The sequence below is a fragment of the Schistocerca piceifrons genome, chromosome 3, assembly GCF_021461385.2.
Source record: "Schistocerca piceifrons isolate TAMUIC-IGC-003096 chromosome 3, iqSchPice1.1, whole genome shotgun sequence".
NCBI classification, from domain to species: Eukaryota; Metazoa; Arthropoda; class Insecta; order Orthoptera; family Acrididae; genus Schistocerca; species Schistocerca piceifrons.
The window spans coordinates 941,219,875-941,244,015 of NC_060140.1; the positions used below are offsets into that span (position 1 = coordinate 941,219,875).

General features: G+C 38.8%; 1 protein-coding gene across 3 annotated transcripts in view; it reads right to left on the reverse strand.

Moving 5' to 3' along the window:
- Positions 1 to 24,141, reverse strand: part of LOC124787760 (activating transcription factor 7-interacting protein 1-like) — a 186,466-nt gene that overhangs the window by 13,415 nt on the left and 148,910 nt on the right. For all 3 annotated transcript variants that reach the window (XM_047254633.1, XM_047254634.1, XM_047254635.1), the window contains exons 10-12: positions 20,156 to 20,322; positions 18,071 to 18,172; positions 9,524 to 9,626 (exon numbers count right to left, since the gene is read on the reverse strand). In XM_047254633.1, coding sequence (XP_047110589.1) covers positions 9,524 to 9,626; positions 18,071 to 18,172; positions 20,156 to 20,322 — 372 coding nt within the window. The remainder of the gene's footprint in view (positions 1 to 9,523; positions 9,627 to 18,070; positions 18,173 to 20,155; positions 20,323 to 24,141) is intronic.

Here is a 24,141-nt window from a genome sequence, read left to right on the forward strand (position 1 = left end):
GTGGATATTGAAGGTTTCTTTAATTTCCCCCTGGAGTGGGGACATGGTCCCCTTGAACAGGCCACTCATTGTAAAACTGTAGCAGGTGAACCTTTAAAAAGGTCTATTTACAGTAACATATATTACTTGAAGTTGTGTGGTTATCCCACCAGTAATGGGCTAGGACTGCTGTCAGATCCTTAACTCTCTGGGTGAGGTGTCCCCTGAAAAAAATCGGATACCAATTATTTTCCTACTGTTAAGCAAAGAGCCTGGTATTCTGTTTGAAGCAACCCAATCTAACATCAGGACTTTCTTGGCACATAAAGTTAAGTCCTGCAGGCAGTTTTCCTATCTGTGTTACTTTCCTGCGAAAGATCACATATGGGGGGTGAGCTTCCTTCCACTTGCTAACACACCCAGCATTGCTGCTATTCTGGCATTTTCATTGCTACAACTTCTTATAGGAACACTTAACACCCTTCATGTTGACAATAACATACCAAAATAAACATGCATTTGATCGGGATTGCCAACATGGCCCACAAAATACTCATGCCATTTCCGAAAATGGATTATCTGTAGGGATGAAAATTTAACATCTTTTATTGTGTGTAAATGATTACACAAAAACATTTAGAAAGTTATCACACTACTTGACTACAAACTAGGCCTCAGTGATTTGAAATTGGCTGTTAAAAGTTGTTACTGTGGAGGCTTTTTCATTGGAATGTTTGCTTTTTCTAAAACTTCAACACTTTTTTTATGGTCTTTGGCTCTATGTAAGATTCCAACAAATGACTTATACCTGTTGAGAAGCTGCAGCATTATCCTCTCAGTGAATGGAGTGTTTCTTGATGATTATCAAAATTGGCAGAACATTGATCTTTACCTTTTGTGGGCATTCATAGCCACCTGACCTACACGTTGCGTCACAACAGATAGAACCGACAATGTACTTAGCAATGAAGTAGAACAGAGAATAACTAACTCTCTTCACATCATACGGGAAGATTTTCGGTGTGGCCTAAATATTGTTACATGTTTTGTGGTCTGCAGACACTATAAACTGGCACTCAGCTCGTGTGCGTAAAACTGGAATAAATAGCGCAAGAGGGGAGAGGAGCAATACTGGGAAACAAGCCCCGCCTCCCTCTTGCAGGGCAACCAGCCTACACCCTTCTCAAGTGCTTTTGTAAAAGCAGAAATGGCACATGGCCATTGGGCTCACTGATCCCTTCTGCCGTAATAATCCAACTCTGATGGGACCAAGATGTACTTCAGAATAAGAAAGGATAACAATGATCAACGCACAACCAAAACATTCGGTAATGGCTACTGAGCAATTGCTTGTTGAGATTGGCAGCGTCATAAACGAGGCAGTTCAATTATGGCCTCTACCAGTATTTTAACTAAAGCTATCATTAATGCCCAAAATGTTAGGTCACGATAAGGCAGAAAATGTAAAATCCTGTGCTCATCGGTTTTGTTACATATCAAATATGTTGAAATATTTCGTAACTGCGTAGTAAAAATGTGTACAAAAAGAAGTTGAAATGGATAAATTACAATGCAGATGCTTGCCGCTGTATGAGAGAGGTTTCAATACAAATATAACTTGAGAGCTAATTGCTAATATTACGTTCAGTTTGGCATGAATTATTATTATAGTTCTGGCTGTAGGGCATGTCGTTATATATTAGATAAGAGTGATGATAATCTAATTATAGCAGAACTATACAAGAGTAATAGAAGCAAAAACAGTACAGAATGAGCACATACAATAGTGAAGTATACAAGTTACACTGATGTACTACAGGGTGACGCATATAAAACCAGTACACCTCACGAACTGGTTTATCATCTCTAGCTGAATTGCTTGTGAAGTTTCAACACTTTCAAGAAAGTTGGCTGAACTGCATTTTATCAGAAAGTTGAGGGCATATATATATATATCTCTCTCTCTCTCTCTCTCTCTCTCTCTCTCTCTCTCTCTCTCTCTCTCTCTCTCTCTGTGTGTGTGTGTGTGTGTGTGTGTGTGTGTGTGTGTGTCAGTTGTGAGAAACTCTTATAGTTAAGTTATTACAAAAATGGGGCAGTTTGCATTATAACAGCGAATTGATACTGTGCAGAATTACATAAAGACAGCCCCCAATTAAAGAATGTAAAGAAATGTTTCAAATGAAGTATCCTGGTAAAAATTTATAATAATAATAATAATAATAATAATAATAATAAAAACTCCTCATGAACAGAACTATTCAAGATCTGTATCAGAAATGGAGGGCTGTAGAACCCATTCAGAATGTGCAGAGAAATAGGCATCTGACAGTGAGGACCCCTGAAACTATAGACAGAATCCGCATGGACATTAAGAGAAGTCCCCATTAAGTCAGCAGGGAAGTTATCACAGCAGGCTGATGTATTTTGTACATCTTGTACTAAAATATATGAAATTAAAAGCCTTCCATATGACGGTAGTGCAAGACGTGAAATTTGAGGATCAGGAAAAAACAGTGCATTATTGTAACTGGATGTTAACATCAATTGCTAACAGTTACTTTGACATCTTGCTTTACACCATGTCAGATGAGGTCTGGTTTAATTTTTCACATTATGTAAATTCCTGGAATTGCAGATACTGGCCACAGGGAAACCCACATATCCTGTATGAAGAACCTCTCCACTTAGAGAAGATAGGAGTTTGGTGTGCATTGTCTGGCGGGCACTTATTGGCTCCATATTGTTCAATTATACCTTACACACACACACACACACACACACACACACACACACAAATCGTTGTTCCATAGATCATGAATATGAAACGTGTCACTTCAACATAAGTTTTCTTTACAGAAAATAATTCATTCATTTATTTATTTATTTATTTATTTATTTACAGTTACTACTTCATATCTAAGAATTCATCTGTTGAGTAGAAGTAGTTGTAATTCAGAAATTCTTTTAATTTGCTTTTAAATGTTGGTTAGCTGACTGAAAGACTTAATACCATTTGGCAAACGACCAAAGATTTTTGTGGCACCATAATTAACCATTTCTACGAAAAAGTGAAGTTTAATCCAGAATAGTGAAGATCATCCTTTCTTCTAGTGTTGAAGCTTTTCACTTCGCTGTTATTTTTGAATTGGGATGGGTTATTAATGACAAATTTCATAAGTGAATATATGTACTGCAAAGGCACTGTAAATATCCCCGAGTTTCTTAAATAAATGTCTGCAAGATGATTTTGGGTGGGCTTCAGCTATTATTCTGATTACAGTATTTTGTGCAATGAATACTTCCTCTCTTAATGACGAATTTCCCCAAAATATGCCGCCATATGAAAGCAGTGAATGAAAAGAGGCATAGTAGGCTAATTTATTGATATGTTTATCATCAAAATTTGCAATAACCCTAACAGCATAAGTAGCTGAAGTTTCAGCAGATCATCAACATGCCTCTTCCAATTCAATTTCTCATCAATACACACACCCAGAAATTATGAGTATTCTGCCTTAGCAACAGACTTCTGTTCATAGCCTATATTTATCAATGGTGTTATGCCGTTTACTATGCAGAATTGTATAAACTGTATTTTCTCAAAATTTAGTTAGAGTCCATTTGCAGATAACCACTTAATAATTTTCTGAAAGACATTATTTGAAATTTCCTCAGCTGATTCTTGCTTCTTGGGTGCGATTACTATACTTTTATCATCATCAGCAAAAAGAACTAGCTTTGCGTCTTCATGAATATAGAGTGGCAAGTCGTTAATATATATTAAGAACAATACGGGACCCAAGACTGAACCCTGTGGGATACTGTTCTTGATACCTCCACAGTTAGAGGACTCTGTTGGTCTTTGCAGACTATCTGTATTGTTAATTTCAACCTTCTGCATTCTTCCAGTTAAGTATGAATTAAACCATTTGTGCACTGTCCCACTCATACCACAATACTTAAGCTTATCTACAAGAATTTCATGATTCACACAATCAAAAGCCTTTGAGAGATCACAAAATATCCCAATGGGTGATGTTCAGTTATCCAATGCATTTAATATTTGATCAGTGAAAGCACATACAGCATTTTCTGTTGAAAATGCCTGTCTGAAAACCAAACTGACATTTTGTTAGTACTTCATTTCTACAAATGTGTTATGCTACTCTTGAATACATTACTTTTTCAAGAATTTTTGATAAAGCTGTCAGAGATGAGACTGGGCTGTAGTTGTTTGCATCACATCTATCCACCTTTTTGTGCGATGGTTTAACAATAATCTATTTCAGTCTCTCTGGAAAAATGTCCTGTTTCCGTGAGCTGCTACATATGTGGCTGAGAATCCTACTTATTTGTTGGGAACAAGCTTCTACTACTTTGTTGGAAATGCCACCATGCCATGTGAGCTTTTACTTTTGAGTGAATTTATTATTTTCCTAATTTCAGTAGGAGAGGTAGGTTGAATTTCAATTTTATCAAATTGCATAGGTACTGCCTCTTCAATATACTGCCTTGCATTTTCTAATGAATAGCTGGATCCTATTTTCTCTACAACACTTAAAACTTCTTTTAATACAATGCAGTAGTTTTTATAATGTTTCACTGTTTCAGGGTCATTACTCCTCCTAGCTATAAGATGCATTTCCCTTTTCTGTTTACAAGATATTTTTATCCCTGTAGTAAGCCATGGCTTTTTACATGGTTTCTTTCAGTTATATTTCACTGTTTTCTTAGGGAAACATTTCAAATATACTCACAAAGGTATCATGGAATAGGTTAAATTTTAAATTACCATCATGTTCCCTGTACACCTCATCCCAGTCTAGCTGTTGCAAGCTTTCCCTAAAATTTTGAATTGTTAAATCATTAAATGACCACACTGATTTGGAGGACTGTTTTGCATTACTGTATGGAGCTACATCATATACTGTAAACTAGCTGTGCATCATGATCAGACAGACCATTCTTAACAGGGAAAGTTTTTAGAATGAGATTTTCACTCTGCTGTGGAGTGTGCACTGATATGAAACTTCCTGCCAGATTAAAACTGCGTGCCAGACCGAGACTAACTCGGGACCTGCGAACCGCAGTAGAGCTTCTGTAAAGTTTGGAAGGTAGGAGGCGAGGTACTGGCAGAAGTAAAGCTGGGGCGTCAGTCGTGCTTGGATAGCTCAGATGATAGAGCACTTACCCATGAAAGGCAAAGATCCCGAGTTCCAAGTCTCGGTCTGGCACACAGTTTTAATCTGCCAGGAAGTTTCAGTAAAATTTTTTATCTGAATAAATTTATCTTGGTCTATGAAAACATTATCAGTGTGCTGCTTTCCTGTACCACACAAAGGATGCATTCTCCATAAATGCAATTCATGTCATTAAATCACAAATATTCATTATAAGTCCATTCATAATAATTAAATCATAATATGATACTTATTTCAGCAAGTCTTTTCTTCCTTTTGAGCCGACAGCTTCGGCACCTGCATGGGCACTTCCTAGTGGCAGTTCTCGAAACATATAAGGAAGGTGCTGTAGTTGACTCGACTCCCATTTGGCCATTTGTAATGTCACAGGAAGGATGCATGAAACATGGGCAGATGCATGTGCAACAGGAAGATTGCATTCAGCATCTTTTCTCTTATGCTTCCTTGAACTCCAGGTGCATTAATGATGGATGAACAAAGCACATTTAATGTGTCAGAATGATATTTTAGCCATCAGTTTCAGACAACGAGTGACTGTAATAGTGATGTTATAGAGCAGCAAGTGTTTTTATTAAACTTTCCACTAACAGCCATTCAGTGAAAAGTTGGAACTTGTTAAGAATTGTCAATCAACCCCATCTCAGCAATTTACAGACAGAGAACAAATCCAGGAATTTCACACAAACATTTAATCCTGATTACAAAAAAAAAAAACAATCTGGTTATGCAGCCATGTTTGATTCTCGGAAAAGACAAATCTCCCTGTAAAAGTAAATATAGTTATGCGGACCTTAATAATCTACACACTGCAGGAAAAATCAGAATCTCTATTCATGCCTGGATAACCCTGGGAACACTTGGTAAAAGTAGGACTAATTTACAATTAGATGAACAAAAACATACGAGCATTTGAAAGCACAATGAACAAATGTAACAGGACCAGGAAATGCTTAAGAGATTGACAGCAGCCATCCACTTTTTAAGACAATTAGAATTAGAATTATACGCTACTGGCCATTAAAATTGCTACACCAAGAAGAAATGCAGACGATAAACGAGTATTCATTGGACAAATATATTATACTAGAACAGACATGCGATTACATTTTCACGCAATTTGGGTGCATAGATCCTGAGAAATCAGTACCCAGAACAACCACCTCTGGCTGTAATAACGGCCTTGATACGCCTGGGCATTGAGTCAAACAGTTTGGATGGCATGTACAGGTACAACTGGCCATGCAGCTTCAACACGATACCACAGTTCATCATGAGCAGGGACTGGCATATTGTGACAAGCCAGTTGCTCGGCCACCACTGACCCGACATTTTCAATTGGTGAGAGATCTGGAGAATGTGCCGGCCAGGGCAGCAGTCCAACATTTTCTGTATCCTGAAAGGCCCGTACAGGACCTGCAACATGCGGTCGTGCATTATCCTGCTGAAATGAAGGGTTTCGCAGGGATCCAATGAAGGGTAGAGCCACGGGTCTTAACACATCTGAAATGTAATGTCCACTGTCCAAAGTGCCGTCAATGCGAACAAGATGTGAACGAGACGTGTAACCAATAGCACCCCATACCATCACACCGGATGATACGCCAGTATGGCGATGACGAATACACGCTTCCAATTTGTGTTCACCGCGATGTCGCCAAACACGGATGCGACCATCATGATGCTGTAAACAGAACCTGGATTCATCGGAAAAAATGTTTTGCCATTAGTGAACCCAGGTTCATCACTGAGTACACCATCGCAGGCGCTCCTGTCTGTGATGCAGCATCAAGGGTAACCACAGCCATGGTCTCCGAGCTGATAGTCCATGCTGCTGCAAACGTCATTGAACTGTTCGTGCAGATGGTTGTTGTCCTGCAAACGTCCCCATCTGTTGACTCAGGGATCGAGACATGGCTGCACGATCCATTACAGCCATGCGGATAAGATGTCTGTCATCTCAACTGCTAGTGATACGATGAGACAAACAGAACATTGATGTGTTTGAGCTTTGGTGCTGGTGTAGGATGCTATGCATAAAATGGACCAAAAGAACAACACACCACCATTGGGATCCAGCACGGCGTTCCGTATTACCCTCCTGAACCCACCGATTCCATATCCTGCTAATAGTCATTGGATCTCGATCAACGCGATCAGCAATGTCGTAATACGATAAACCGCAATCATGATAGGCTACAATCCGACCTTTATCAAAGTCGGAAATGTGATGGTACGCATTTCTCCTCCTTACACGAGGCATCACAACAACGTTTCACCACGCAACGCCAGTCAACTGCTGTTTGTGTATGAGAAATCGGTAGGAAACTTTCCTCATGTCAGCATGTTGTAGGTGTCGCCACCGGTGCCAACCTTATGTGAATGGTCAGAAAAGCTAATCATTGCATATCACAGCATCTTCTTCCTGTCGGTTAAATTTCGCGTCTGTAGTACGTCATCATCTTGGTGTAGCAATTTTATGGCCAGTAGCGTAATTTCGAGGATACTGGAAAAAGCTGTGTTTCTAACAATCGAGGCAACTACTTTGGAAAAAATCACCAAAATTTGGATGCACCTGCTATTAATAAAGCAAGGCGATTTCTCATTATGTTACGAGATTTTCAATTTAACTTCCTATCGTGTGTGTTTTGGAACTGGTTTCATGACAGCTGTTACATTTAACAGTGTGCAGTCAAATTCTTTGGAATTAAATTTGCAGCAAAGAAACTGAAGACTTGAAAGCTGTGCACAAGATACAATAGCTTTGACAATGGCTTTGAGAAAGTACAGTGCAAGACTGAAAGCAACCAGTATGTGATACTCCAAGGAAGATAAGAACAGAAAATTGCACAGAAACATATGCAAAGGGTGAGAGAGGATTGATATTGAGATATTAGATACTATAACCAAGCACTTAAATCTCAGACTTGATTCACTGCCTGACTTAAAGTTTATTGAAATACTGAACTCAAAGAAGTTCTCGAGTTTTGCAGATGTGTTTCCTATGGAGCCATTTGAAAGTTTAGGAAAACATATGGGAAGTTGTTTCATATTGTTAGGTTGAAGTCTGAAGTGCAGGCCATGTTTATGTCACATCTTGTAGCCATGACTGTGAAGGAAATACAAAGTTTTCTGTATCGAAGTGAACTTCACACTAGACTTCCAGAACTCTATAAACTAAGTGAACTGATGTTAACGATACTGACTACACTATCATCAGTAGGACAATCATTTTCCTGCACTGAAAAGAATAAAGACCTTTACTGGGAATGCACAAGGGCAAAATCGTCTGTCTGTATTCTCCATCATGTCCACAGACAAGGAGCTATTGGTGTAGGTGAAAGTTTGAAACTCATTTTTCGATGACATTACTGAGGAGTTTTGCAAGAAGAACTGCAGAGTGGAGTTCCAGTACAGATAAAATCACAGTTGTGTACAACTGGCAAGTTTCATGCTGCATGCCTTACCACCATTTTCAGGATATGCCACTGATGTAAATACTTAAGAAACTCATTCTCCAAGGAGGAGGAAGGGAACAAGATTAGTGTTTAATGTCGCATCAACAGCAAAGCCAAGAAGCCATTAGGGAAGGAAACCTGTGTGCCCTTTCAAAGGAACCATCCTGACATTTGCCTGAAGCAATTTAGGGAAATCACAGAAAACATAAATGTGGATGACCAAACATGCATTTGAACAGTCATCCTCCCACATTCAACTCCAGTATGTAGGCTGGCAATGGCAAGGAAAGCGTTTCTGAAGAAGAGAAATTTGTTAACATCCAGTATTGATTTAAGTGTCAGGAAGTCATTTCTGAAAGTATTCGTATGGAGTGTAGCCATGTATGGAAGTGAAACATGGACGATAAATAGTTTGGACAAGAAGAGAATAGAAGCTTTCGAAATGTGGTGCTACAGAAGAATGCTGAAGATTAGATGGGTAGATCACATAACTAATGAGGAAGTATTGAATAGGATTGGGGAGAAGAGAAGTTTGTGGCACAACTTGACCAGAAGAAGGGATCGGTTGGTAGGACATGTTCTGAGGCATCAAGGGATCACCAATTTAGTATTGGAGGGCAGCGTGGAGGGTAAAAATCGTAGAGGGAGACCAAGAGATGAATACACTAAGCAGATTCAGAAGGATGTAGGTTGCAGTAGGTAATGGGAGATGAAGAAGCTTGCACAGGATAGAGTAGCATGGAGAGCTGCATCAAACCAGTCTCAGGACTGAAGACCACAACAACAACAACATGCTGAGCACTGCGCCACCTGCGCCACCTCTCTCAGTCATTCTCTAATGAAATTCTGTGCACTGCACAAATAATATTGCAAAAGAAAACTTACCCACAAGTGGTGACACAGAAACAACTGCTCCATTTTTAACATAAACAGCAGGTGCTGGATTTTTTTGTCCATTGGTCACAGTTACTACAGCATTCGGAACAACCTGTAGACAAAAATTATTTAATCCTTAGAAATCATATCCAGTTCGATTACTTCAAACACAATAAAAAGCACAAATAATAAAAAATATTTAAAAAAATTGAAGAACAGATAAACTAGAAATAAAATAACAAGTCTATAGTCTGTCTCTTTCTCATACTGAATTGCAAATTGTTTTAATAAATGAATTGTCCAAGAGTATAAACAGTATTGGGTTTCAACCTGTCAAAGCATGAATAATTGAAGAAAGGCATTGAAAAACCAGACAGCAGACCCAACACATTTTTAGCAACTCACTAATCTCTCATTTGGAGGATTTTTTACATTTTCTTAGCAACATCTGCAAATCCTCCCCTTTCTACATCTTACGTATGTTTCTCCTGAATAATCTAAAAGTAAAATACAAAGGAAAATTAGTTTTTAATATTCCATAAATAACAAGGTCATCAAACACTAATGGGGAAGGACTGGAAATGGCAATGACCTTTTCAAAGGAACTATCACAGCATTTGCCTTGAGCAGTAGGGAAATCCAGGCAATGTATATCTGGATGGTTGGATGGGAATTTGAACTGCCATCATCCTGATCAAAAGCACAGTATCTTATCGCTGTGACACTTTACTACGTTTCCTTAAAGTTCCAATAACACGATTCACTATTTACTTGAGTCTTCTGGTTACAGTACAAATGTTCCTATGGCAGAAAAAACACTTCTGCACACAGCATTTATTATGAGTTAAGATTTTCAAAGAAGTACTTCACTCCAGTGCATCCCTTAACTAAGGTCACAGGATGTCACTCTTTGAAATTAGTTAAGTGATGAAATCCTAGTGCAGCTTTTCAATATTTTAGGGCCATTGTAAACACACCACAGCCATATACAACGGTACTTTTGTGTGTGTGTGTGTGTGTGTGTGTGTGTGTGTGTGTGTGTGTGTGTGTGTTTGGGGGGGGAGAAGAGAGAATACAACAGGAGAAGAGTAGTATGACGACGGAAATGATGCATCTGCAATCGGAAAATGGCCCAGAGCTAACACCAACAACTAACAATGTCATTCTACACCATGCAACTACCTACCTGAGATGGTAAATAAAACCCAGAAAAGTCACTTCAGACAGGTGTTGTCTGTATGTAAGGTTTTTATGTTTGTTCAATACCCAATATACAAAAATCTGTTTCACAGAAAAAGGCTTTTTTTGCAGTTCTATAGAAAACAGGAGAATAGACCATGTATGTAGGAACTTCAGAAGTAAGTTATGTATGTTGTCCCACACTGAGATCACTACAAAACAACAGTGGTGCATTGTCAGAAAAAGAGTACATATTCTGGGCATCCTTCAAATAGATCTGCTGCTGCACATGTAATAGCTGCATCACAGTGTAACAGCAACTGGAAACATAATCCAAAGTTGAAGTACGTGACACAGTACAACTCCTGTGGTCAAAAGATCTACATTGCAAATAGATTCACCTCGAAATTCTGGCAGTATATTCAATGTCATGACCAACTTGGATGCTGTGTAGGTTTGGTGAGTGGCAGAATATCACTGTGAAAGGGGTGAGAAGGATAGTGGGTAGAAAATTCCTCCTTTAAGGGTATGGTGAGAGGTAGTCGAAATCCTGGCAGAGAATGTGATTTAATTGCTCCAGTCTTGGATGGTACTGAGTCATGAGGGAAATGCTCCTTTGTGACTGGATAGTGGGAATGTGTTAGGTGATAGGTGGCTGGATAGAAAGAACATAGGACACCTGCTTCTGTACAAGGCTGGGAGAGTAATTTCTGTCTGTGATGGCCTCAGTGAGAACCTTAGGATATTTGGAGAGAGACTGCTCATCATTTCAAATGTGACAGCCACATGTCGCTAGGCTATGTGGATGGATGTCTCGGTATGGAATGAGTGGCAACTGTTAAAGTGATTGCTGGTGGTGCTGGTGATTGGTAGGTATGATACGGACTGAAGTACTGCTGTAGCTATCTTTGAGGTGTAAGCCAACATTGAGGAAGGTGGCTTGTTGGGTTGAGAAGAACCAGGTATGCGCATGGGGGACAAGGTGGTGTGGTTCTGAAGGAATATAAATAGGGTTTCTTCACCCACAGTCCACATCACAAAGATGTCATCGACAAATTTGAACCATTTGAGGGACTTGGGATTCTGGGTGGTTAGGAAGGTTTCCTCTTGATGGCCCATGAGTAAGTTGGCATAGGATGGTGTCATGCAGGTCCCCACTGCTGAAACAGATTTGTTTGTAGACGATGCACCCAAAAGCGAAGTAATTGCGGGTGATGATATAGTTGGTCATGGAGACCAGGGAGGTAGGTTTATCAAAAATGTATGGACTATCTTGGCACACTCCCCGGCCGACCCACATTCCCACCCACACTAGGTGGAAATGTGGATTGGCTGGGGAGTATGCCGAGATAATCCACGCATTTGCAATAAACAATGTGTCCAGATGGCACAATGGTTAATGCAACTGCCTAGTAAGTGGAAGATCCCAGGTTCGAGTCCCAGTCAGGCACACATTTTCACTAGGCGCCACCAGTTTCGCATAAAGTCCCAATGCAGATGACATCTCCCTTTCCCTTTTCCCCTCCTCCAACTTCAGTTTATATAATATGTATCACAGCTGCAGATTCTGCTTCGTGTCTTTCTTCCAGGTGTGTCCACAAAAACAGATAGCATGCATTCGTATAAAATCTGTTACCATTCATGCTGCACTTCTTTCTATATGTTCTATATCACCTGTTAGTCTGATTCGGTAGGCATCCCACACACTTGAGGAACAATCTAGGAAGGGTTGCCCGAGTGCTTCATAACAAATCTCCAATGTAGACTGACTGCACTTTCCTACCAGTGAAGCAAAGACTGCCAACCTGCTTTACCTACAATCTGGTCATAACATCTCATATCACTACAGATAGTTACACCCAGGTATTTGTATGAGCTGACTGATTCCACTTGTGAGTCACCAATATTGTAGTCAAATAGTACTATATTTTATCATTTTGTGAAGTGAACGATTTTACATTTCTTAACATTAAAGTTAGTTGTCAACCTTAAAAGATTTTATTGAATATTTCTTCACCCCCTTCCTCCCCTATCCCTCTCAAAGGCATGTCTACATTTCCCTGAGGCACTCCTGACATTATTTCTTCATCTGGTGATGATGCTCAACCCAATATCACATGATGCAACCTCATTACCAAGATACTGTCAACAGTTCCCAAATTTCTTTTGACACTCATATAATTGTATTTCATTAATAAGTGCTAGAGTGGTACTGAGTAACTTTTTTTCACCCAATTGACTGCCTTGATCTGTAGCTTTCAGGAGATTACACGAAAAAGTGAGAGTTGGGTTTCACGTGAACAATGTTTTGGGAATTCACACTGGTTGGCAGGGAGGTCATTCCGTTTGAACTCCGAGTATATCCCAAGATTCAACAGAAATCAAGTTAGTTTCATGTTCCTTTCAGTCTGCTTTTAAATTTTAATTTGCAGTCCCTCAAACATATTATATCACTGAGTAAGTTATCAAAAATTTTAGCTGCAGCACTGTGCACCTCTCTCTGTGCTAAAGAGAACGTTAATGTGGAGTAAATAATGCTATTTTTCCTGCTGGTACTGTAATTATGTACATCACTGTTCATTTTGAATTTTAGTGAATAATTTACAACAAGCTTCATGGCGGAATAAATATAATGTGTTGCAGTAGTCAGTATGCCCAACTCCTTAAATAGGCTTCTACACGATGGTTTCAGGTGAACATCACACATTATTCTTACCGTATTTCTTTGAGCAACAAAGACTTTCTTTCCTAAAGATTAGCTACCCCACAACATTATTCCGTACACATTATTGAATTACAATACATAAAATATGTCAACTTCCTGATTTCTCTCCCACCAAGATTTGCAATGATGGGGCAAACAGGGCCGAACTAAGTTGTTTTACGAGTTCCAATAAGTGCTTTTTCCAATTTAGATTCTCATCAATACGTGCACTTAAGAATTTTGTAGTTTCCACTAAACTTAATATTTCTTCACCATGTGCTACATTTATCATTGCTTTAGTGCACCTAGAAGTGAAGAACTGAATGTTTTGTCTTTTAAAAATTGAAGATGGGACCATTCACAAAAAACCAATCAATGATAGTTTTAAAAAGACTGTTTAACATTCCTTCTGTTGGATGTCAATGATATTGGAAAGTAGTATTGTATAACACTTCCACATACACTTTTGTAAATGGGTGTGAGCTGTGTTTTCTTCCAATAGAGGGCACTGTTTTTTGTTGAAAGGATCTGTGATATGTTATTGTTAAAAGAAGGACTAACTCAGACACAATGGTTGCGAAGGATCACTGTGAGGAGTAGGTTTGGTAGAAGTCACAATGTTTGTATAGAATCTGATATGATTAACAGTGATCACTCTCTTGTCTGATAAATGTTTAGCAAGTCAGTTCCAGTTGTACTGGACAGTCCATCCCTCCCCCCCCCCCCCCCCTCCCTCCCCACATCTTTTTTGCAGCATGCATATTATTATTTCTGGCAACCAAGTATTGTAGTAGGCGAGAAAGGTTGGATAGGATCACTGGGATTGTGGTATAATGAAATACAGAAAAATCTCCATGTAGGGGCTTTACCAGTTCTGCCAACTACTATGCTCTGAAGAATAATGCAAGTTCATATGTACTGCATATCATATATCATCCTAAGTTGTCATGCTCAGTGCTGAGCGTCGTGACCCCATGAACCAAAGGTCTCCATCCCGGACAGTTGCCAGCTTCTCTTAGTGCCTGAGAAGACGTAGACCTGCAATGATCTTGATTTGATATATCCATCTGCTCACTGCTCTTCCTCTTGGTCTCGTGCCCTTGATCTTTCCTTGCAAAATTATTTTCTCTAGACTCTCTCTGCCTCTTCTCACAATATGGCCAAAGAACTGGAGAATTTTATCGGTGACTCAAAAAGAAAGGTGTCTGGAGGTACCGAGTTGTTTAATAATGGACACATTTGTTGTTCTTTTGGTCCATTTTATGCATAGCATCCTACACCAGCACCAAAGCTCAAACACATCAATGTGCTGTTTGTCTCTGGCCTTGAGTGCCTATGTTTCGCAACCATAAAAGAAAACAGAAAACACGAGTGTTCCAACTAGCCGGATCTTTGTGCTGTTCGTTACTGCTCTGCTCTGCTCTGCCTGATCTTGGTGAGCTGCTTCACAGCCACTCGCCCTAGCGTGATCCGTCTTCTTATCTTATCTTCACAGCTTCCCATGCTGCAGATGGTTGACCCAAGATAGATGAAGGAATGCATGAATTCCAGTTCCTTTAATCGACCTGTGAGCTGCATCTGTTCTTCTCAATCAATTATCATGAGTTTGGACTTGTTGAGGTTGATGTCTAATCCATATGGTAGACTAATGTCCTTTATTCTTGTTAGTAGCTCAGCAAGTTCATCTTCGATGTTGGCTAAAAGCACAATGTCACCAACAAAATGAAGGAAGTTGATAGTTATCCCACCAATTGAGATGCCTTTGGTCCAACCATCAAGAGCTTTCCTAATGACATGTTCTGCATAGATGTTGACCAGTTGTGGGGATATGACACAACCCTGTCTCACACCTTTCGATACTCTGAAGGAATCTGATGTGCCAGCACTTGTCTTTAGAGCTGTGAAGTGATTATTGTATAGACTTTTGATCAATTCTATCAAGTGGGGTGACACACCGAACTCGGCAAGCAACTGCCACAGCTTTTCCAAGTGAACACAGTCAAAGGCTTTCCTATAGTCAAGGTAGCAGATGAAAACAGGAACACCAAACTCTCGCAATTTTTCTATTATTTTTCTTATGTTGAGGATCTGTTCACAAGTTCCTTTCTCTTCAACAAAACCCTGCTTGTTCTGTGGATATGAGAGGCTGAATGTACGGCTTCAGATGTGGGTTCAGGACGTGGAGAAAAATTTTACTTGTGTGAGATATTAGGGCAATAGTCCAGTAGCTGGAGCAGTTCCTGATAGTCCCTCCGTTGTGTAAGGGGATGAAGAAAGACTGACCAGTCATCCAGTCACTCCCCAGTTTCCCATATTCTTTTACATAAGGAATGCAGCACATCAATACCTTCCTGTCCCATTTCTTTGATCATTTCTCCAGATATACCGTCCAAAATCCCGAAAACACAGAAACAATCAAGCAAAATCATTCGCAGTGAAAAACAACAGTATGATAAACAGTGACTAACGGAGATTGAATCAGACTTCACGAAGAACAATACAAGAAACTTCTATAGAACGTTCAGAGAAAATATGACTAGATATCAACCACCCAACTTGTGCTTCAGAAGACCGGATGGAACGCTAGAAACCAATACCAAAAACAATTGTGACATTCTGGCAAATTACTTCGAAAAACTCCTCAACACAGACCCCGCTATGAAAGAAATAATAACAGAAACGAGCACGTACAATCCACATAGTGAACCTCCAACTCTAGAAGAAGTTAAAGAAATAATCAAGTCACTCAAGAATCTTAGAGCACCAGCAGAAGACGGCACCATCATAGAAGTGTGGAAGTTACAAGACCCAGAACTCACCAAAGACATCCACAGGATCTTGGAAGATATTTGGAAGACCATGAAAATTCCTGAAGACTATAAAACTGCCCTGATACACCCACTACACAAGAAAGGTGACAAGACTGACCCGAACAACTACCGAGGAAAATCCCTACTACCGGTCACATACAAGATTCTCGCTAAAGCTTTACTAAACAGAGTAGAATGCCAGACCGACAACTTGATTGGGGAATACCAAGCAGGCTTCCGTACAGGGCGGTCTTGTGCGGAACAAATTTGGAACCTGAAAATGATTTTACAACACAAACAGAACCTGATCATTACCTTCAAAAAGGCGTACGACTATCAACCAGTAAACTCACTTCAAAATTCTAGCAGAATACAAAGTAGACAACAAAACACAGGCTATCATAGAGCAAACTTTGACCAACACAACCTCCAAAGTAAAGTTCTGTGGGGAATTATCAGAGTCCTTTGAAATTCGCACAGGTGTCTGACAAAGCGATGACCTCTAAGCTCTCCTTTTCAATTTAGTGTTAGATAAGGTAATAAAAGAATGGGAAACATCACAACAGGGGATAAACTTAGGAAACCTACAGATTAAAAGGCTGGCTTTTGCAGACAATTTGGCGATTGTCACGAAAGGTATAAACCCAAATTACGCCACTACGACACGGTGGTGCTCCCCGAAGCACTATATGCAGCAGAGACCGCACTAACACTAGGGCATACACATATCAGACAACTAGAAAAAGTAGAACGGAAAATACTTAGGAAAATATTTGGCGCAACTAACAACAATGGAATATAGAGCAAGAAACGTACAGAGGAATTATACAAACATATGGGCACAATCACAGAAAAGATTAGAAAATGCAGACTACAATTCTATCACACAGACTGACCAAACAGTTCTTTGAATGGGTAACCACTAGAAACAACAAATGGGTGGCAGAGGTAAAAAACGACCTGAACCAAGTCAACATAACAGCAGACACAATAAACAACAGAATAAAATTCAGAAACATCATTAAGGAAATTAAACTACATGAGATACACTGTGACAAACGAACAGGCGTAAAATTGACAGAAGAACGCAAGCAAGACCACAGCCGGAAGATGAAAGAAATATGGGCAAACCAAAAAGGCAATCAAGATGAAGCCGAATACACGAAGCCGACGAGAAGCGTGGACAGAGGACCGGAAAAAGAAACACAGAGAGCGAATGAGGGAAGTTTGGGCAGCAAGGAACTGGCCATGTAGTTTAGTCCAACTGTGCTCTTTAAGGGCAAATCATCATGGCACATCTGTCATGGGTGATCAAGTATGATCTATTTCTATCTTAAACACATAACTTAGTAAAATAATGTGGCTAGAGTGAGGTAATAATCATTAATGCTCTTCATTTAGTTCTCCAACCTCATGAAAACTGGATACACCAAACACATTCATAATCCACATGGAAGAACTTTTACAAGTGAAATTCACACACTTTGAATGCAAACATGTTATGTTAGACCCAAATATGACTTATGAATATAATTGAAATAAGAATACTCTTTAATTTGTCACTTATTCTATGAATTCACACTGAGTTTCGGAGGATGTATCTCCGTCACATGAATTCTGTTAAAAATTTAACATAAATATTGATTTTTTGTGTTTATTATTTTATGTGCGATATGTAGCTCTTGGCTTTCAACGATCAGAAGTTGATTTTCAGAATCATATATGCTCTGCATGCCTCACACTTCAAAATTCTTAATGAATTCACCTAATGAAGAAAGTTATGATATCCTGAAATGTGTCTCAGAAAAGTAAGTGAGAAAGTAAAGGAGTGGTGTGTGTGTGTGTGTGTGTGTGCACACTGACCTGTGACGGGGAGCTTGCCAATAGAACAGGTCGCTGCTGCAGCTGATTCGTAGCTGGTACAAGGTATGTTAACCGAGGCACATTGCTGTTGGTTGTAACGCCCTAAAAAATTTCACACACATCTTTAAATATAAATAAAAAGAAAATATTTTGAGTATTAACCTAAAACTTAGCTAGTTTGTATCAGATGACCTACAGTCATTACAGATTTTTAGTAAATGAGTAATCACCACGTATTAGGAGAAAGAACTGGAAAAATGGAATTATAAATAAATATACCAGCAAAATTTTCTATTTACTAAACATCAGCAGAACGAAGCACATAGTGATATGTTCATCAACTTTTAAAATAGGAGATTCTATCAAACAAAACAGCAGATAGTGTTCAAGGATACAAATGAAATCAAAGAACATACTGAGTAAAAAAAAGTAGATATCAATGAGCTGAGTATCAGATTACACATACAAGGGAGACACTTAAAATACAATTGCAAGCATCTCATATCTGGTTAAATATGTGCACCAATTCCACTGATCACAGAAATGATTTCTGTTTTTGTTTACATTAGACTGACAAATTACGTTCACTTAAAAGACAATCAAAATTTACAGTGAAAGCATTCATCTGTAAACGTTTTTTATTTATTTCACACCTCTCTGGTCCCCCCCCCCCCCCATCCAACAGTTACATGTTCTACAATGCAGAATGAGTCAGATTTCTCAATGGAACATATTGCTGCATACAGTGATTTATATTGAGTTGTGTTCAGTCCATCTCCCTCTCTATTTCTTCTTCTTTTCTTTTTACACAAGATTATTTATGTTTACTTGTAGATGGATGAGCAATGTCATCACACACAGAAATCTGCAAAAATTCCTAACCACAAACATCGGATATATTTTCTTCCTGTCCTAATAACTTCCTCACATCATTACATTGATGTGATTTATAGATTTTCCAGTTCATGTGATTTAAAAACCAATCACCCACTTGAAATATGACATTTTATACAGAATCAAAATTAGCTTCTGTTGTATTGAGGGCTTATATAAAATCTACTGCAGTGCAGATTTGTAGTTGGCAAAAGTTTGTTTCTTGTGAGGATGAGCAATGGAGATCAGCATTTTTTCCAGAGTAAGTTGCCCATACATCAGGGTTAGTGAAGAGACTTAGAAGACTGAAGATTACTGAAGTTAGCTATTATTCATCCAGCTGACTGAAATACTTTCTCAAAATAACACAGCTAACTACAGGACCAAAACAGTGACCACAGGACAATTCAGTGCTGATTCTGAACACAGCTTTTGTTCTCTCTTGGTTTGGGCACACTGATCCATTTCTGAGATCACTTCAGATTCATTGCCTGCAACATGCTTTTTTACAAAAAGACAAAATTCTTATCAATAATTAATGCACTTTAGGTAACTACTCGTTCTTTCATTTAACACTTGACAGACAAATATAAAGGTTGGTTGGTAATAGTTTGCTTACACTGTAACAGGATCTCCCACTATGGACTGAAATACCTGTGTAGTATATTACAGCTTCTGCTCATTTCAATGCCTCATGTTGTAGGCTTCTTTACTACTAACTATGTGTGTTGGAAAGGTAAATACAGACTGGTATCTCGACTTCAGAGGCCCAACATTAAACAAGCCGGCTTTTACACATGCAGTTATTTGCAGCCCACACCTGCAGTGCCAGTATAAAACTGTTGAAGTTTGGAACCATCCAGCTATGGAAGGCAGCTAGAGAATATGGACCTTCCCCCCTCCCCTGAAGTATATACTTGTGTGTCCAACTGCTATTGAAGGGCACAGAGAGAGAGATGAATATTATTTGCTCAAGGAGAAAACCTAGAAATACTTACAATATAAGACATTAAGCACGTCATATTTCAATAGCAAACCAGGTTTCATTTGAATTTTTGACATGGTGACAATTCTAACTCAATTTTGTAAGACAACAACACACTCCCATTTCTTGTTAACTTTGTGACAATTCTCATTCAATTTTACAAGACTATAACGTGTGATCAAGCTTACTATAATATGTGTGATCAAGCTTCTGCAAATAGATATTACCGTAGCCAATATGTTTGCACCAGCAGCTACAGCAGTTGCAGTCACCGGTTGTGGAAGTATTCTGATGGAACTTGTGGGTGTCATGGTTGTGGCCGCACCAACAGAATTATTGGCTGGGACTGTATTTGTATTGACAGAGGTCATTACAGCTGTTGTCCTTGGTTGTGCTGCAATGAGAAGTTTTTTCCATGATCGTTTAAGGCTTCATTGGAAGATCATGAGTAACGTGGTACATATCTGCATATTAATACTGAAAGACACCTCAATGCACAAATAATTATAACAGAAAAGTACATCATATTTATTTGGCAACAGAACAATCCCTACAGTCTCTACAGCAGGACAGTGTAAATGTGTCAGTTGCTTTACTTAATGCCATGAAATATACATCAAGAATTTTTTTAAAAGCATGAATCCCATGAGTAGTACTTATCCACAAAGAAAGTTAGAAAGTCAAATCAATGCAATAATTCTTCCTGTCTTCTACAAATATTCTGTGCATTCCCTGGCTATTTCTCAAAACTGGATTTGCACTTACTGGCACAGAAAACGCCAACACATAATAACTGATATGTAAACAACCGTCTAATCGAAGCGTAGCACTTTATCCTGTACTTTCAGACTGAATATGGTAGGGACTAGAAAAATTCACATTTTGCAATAAATGCGAAATAGATGCAAATTCTGCCTCAAAATTCAAAAAAGGGAAATTACTTAAAAGACACTATTTAACAGTGAACTGTATTCATATGAACGATTTTATCAGAATAGTCTGAAATACCTTTAATGTCTGCATATAAATATTGAAAATGATCTGGCGCCATGCCAATTGTGGGCGGCTGAATCGTCTGTTTAAGATACATGCCAAATAGTGCAACATAGTAGTACTCAGCCATGGGACCTAGCATTTTACATCAAAGAAATGCATACGTTTGCTTGTTAGCCAATGATCAAAAGATGGTTAATGCGAAAACTTTTAACATGGAAAATTATATGGCTGATGTATTTAACTGTGATCGCATCAAATACCACTAAAGGGAAGGCATGAACTATGTCATGCTAAACTCGACAAGCAACTGCGCAGTAGACGTCCCCGAATGCCTTGTGTTGTGCATTGTTCGTGGTTTTCTTTTCTTACTTTGAAAAAAGTGAAGCAACTAATGCTGGACATCATGGATTTTGATTACCACCCTTACAATACCAGAAGAGATCAGCGATCCCTGTAACAATGTGTCAGTCCTGCTGTAGGCTGCTCTCCTGCTAAAGGGAGGCAGGGCTTGTTTCCCTACACCTCTCCTCTCCTCTCCCGTCTGGCAGTCACACTTCTAGTACATTTACACTCTTGGCTCTCTGTTACTATAGCCAATAGTGCCTGCATTCTATGCAATAGCGACTGGAAAATAAAATTCTACATTTTTCGACTGCGCTGAAATCCTTCCCCTAACCATAAAGTCGAAATACCGTACATTCTGTTCTACTTCTATGTTAAATAGTGTCTGTTCAATTTATAGCATTGTGAAGCATGGATCGCACTGTTATGAAAGCCCACGAAAGCTCGAAATAGCCTGCAGATTTTGTAATCATCGAATTGGGTGGAAAAAGACAAATAATGTCCCGAAACACCATAATTCGGTGACACATTTGGTTTACTGGTGGGAAAATGCTGCTGCTTTTAAACAGGCAGTCATTCTTGAAAGCTTAAATACTGTCAAACCAAGAAAACAAAGGCCATTTTGGAACTAAAAGTGCTGAAGTTTTTGCAAATGCAAACAATCCAGTCAAAAAGTTCACATCAGGACTTTTTTTTAAAAGCCAATTTCAAAGAACTAAGGCTTTGTTCATCTTTACTCATGTAGCACAATAACCTTTTATGTTAGTCCATATAATCGTTTACAAAAAAGTGAATTTTGCCAAAAATAGATGCTACAGGTTCCGGTTCCTAGTTATTGGTCTGGCTTTGCGAGCAATCAACGAAGTTTCAATCATTTATTGCACTAGCCTTGTTTTAGCTGTGTAACCTTAAAAACAGATCACTGGATACTCTTGTTGCACCTATCATAGTATCTTGTGTTGTTCTCCTTTGAATCACATGTTTTTGTAATATCTTTCTGTGATCATTATCAGCTTTCTAGAGTAAACATGCCATGACGCCCTGAAGACGTTGCTCTGGTGGAAAATGCTCAGAGCATGCATTACATTGCAAAGTGTTAAGAACTACATCTTCCACAATTTCCAGAATTTTAAGAAGGTACAGGGAAACACGAGCATATGTAAAGACAAAAGGGTCAGGCTTGAGAAGAGCAACGTTGGCAAGAGATTACCACTGCTTACAACTTCGAGTTCTCTCCAACTGAAACAACAACTGACATTTGTGACGGGCGAAAGTAGAGTTGTTGTCATCTTGAGGAAAAATTGTAGCACAACTCAATTAGAGATTCATGGTAAGCGCTGATTTCTTGCTAGTATGATTTTTTTTTTAAAAGTACATAGTGTTATAGATGAATAAAGACAGAGGAGCTGAGTGAATGCAGATGCTGATGTGCAACATCGAAGAGGAAACTCCTTGGCAGAAAACCATAATCTGCAGCAGAGAATCTAGCCACATGGAGATGGTATGACACCATCTGCTTAAGCAGTACTGCTGTTAAAAGTTTGAAAAATGGCATTGTTTTGTCAATTGTAAATGGTTCCATAGTATTTTAATATGGGCTTCGTGGTTCTGAGGTTGAGCTTTAGTCCTGAGCTGACCACAGTTTCAGTCAAACTATTGATCCATCTGAATGAAGCAACAAATGCCTAAGGGGTGGACCTTGGAGCCTTAGCAGAACAGTGATAAAGTCCATTCTAGGTAGTATTTTCAATTATAATTTAACGGAGTTCCCTTCACTAGCAATTTTCAGTAATTTTATTGAAGTGTAAAACAACAAAACTTGTCTAATCTCATAGCATTTGAACCCAGGATTAGGGAAGAAATAAAGGTTGAACTAACTTTAACAAGCACTTATGGATTATAGTTTTAGGAGCAGCTCAGTTCTGGGTTTTAGAGTGGGGTCGAAGCAAGATTATCTGAAACTGGAGGAATATCCAATTGTTGAAATTGGAGGAATATCCAACTGTTATCTTGTACAGAATGGTTTGCATTGCAGAGGTCTTGTCTACAAAGAGCAGTGTCTCCTTGTCTTATGACTGCAGGATTGTGCGATTTGCCTTGAGGGCTTTTAATATTCTGAAGTGCTTTCCTGTAAGAGTAACCGGGGCTACTGTTTAGTACTGGACGCTGAGTTACGGCCAGAATGATTAGATACCTTTCCTAAGAACTCATTTAGTCACATCTTTGCATGCATTTATGGAACCATTGGAAACTGAAGAACAGCTCTTAGTCACTTTGTTGAGACTGGATTGATTTTTCACAACCTTCTACACCAAATCATTGCGATAAGTACGGTAGATAGTATCCAACGCCTCAGAAAAATGAGTTTTGCTAAATTCAATAATTATACATAAAGACAGAGTAGTTATTTCAAGAGGAAAATATTAACAACAACATCTGAGCTAAAATGATTAAGAATATCATTTGAAAAAGGGTAGGAACATGCATTGCTTCATGAATATCTATTCTATAGCAGCTTAAGTCAGAGACTACTAATACAGTGTAATAGCGTAACTTAATTATTCATCTAAAATCATATGCTTACAGTTATGCATTTTTAAGAGTATGTATTCCTTGCTTTTGAATATGAATATACATAAAATTAATGATCAAAACCACAAGCAGTCCCTCCTATCAAGATAAATGTAATACCGGTTTTGCAACCATCATCTCCAGTTAATCAGGGGCGAGGTGCACATTGAAGCATGAAATCTATTTCACCAAGTCTGAGCGGTTAATGTTAGTGAGAGAACCATCCAAAGAAGTGTGAAAGAAGCCAATCTTCAATCCAGAAGAAATGCTATGGGCCTAGAACTGGCCAGAGCATCACACATCT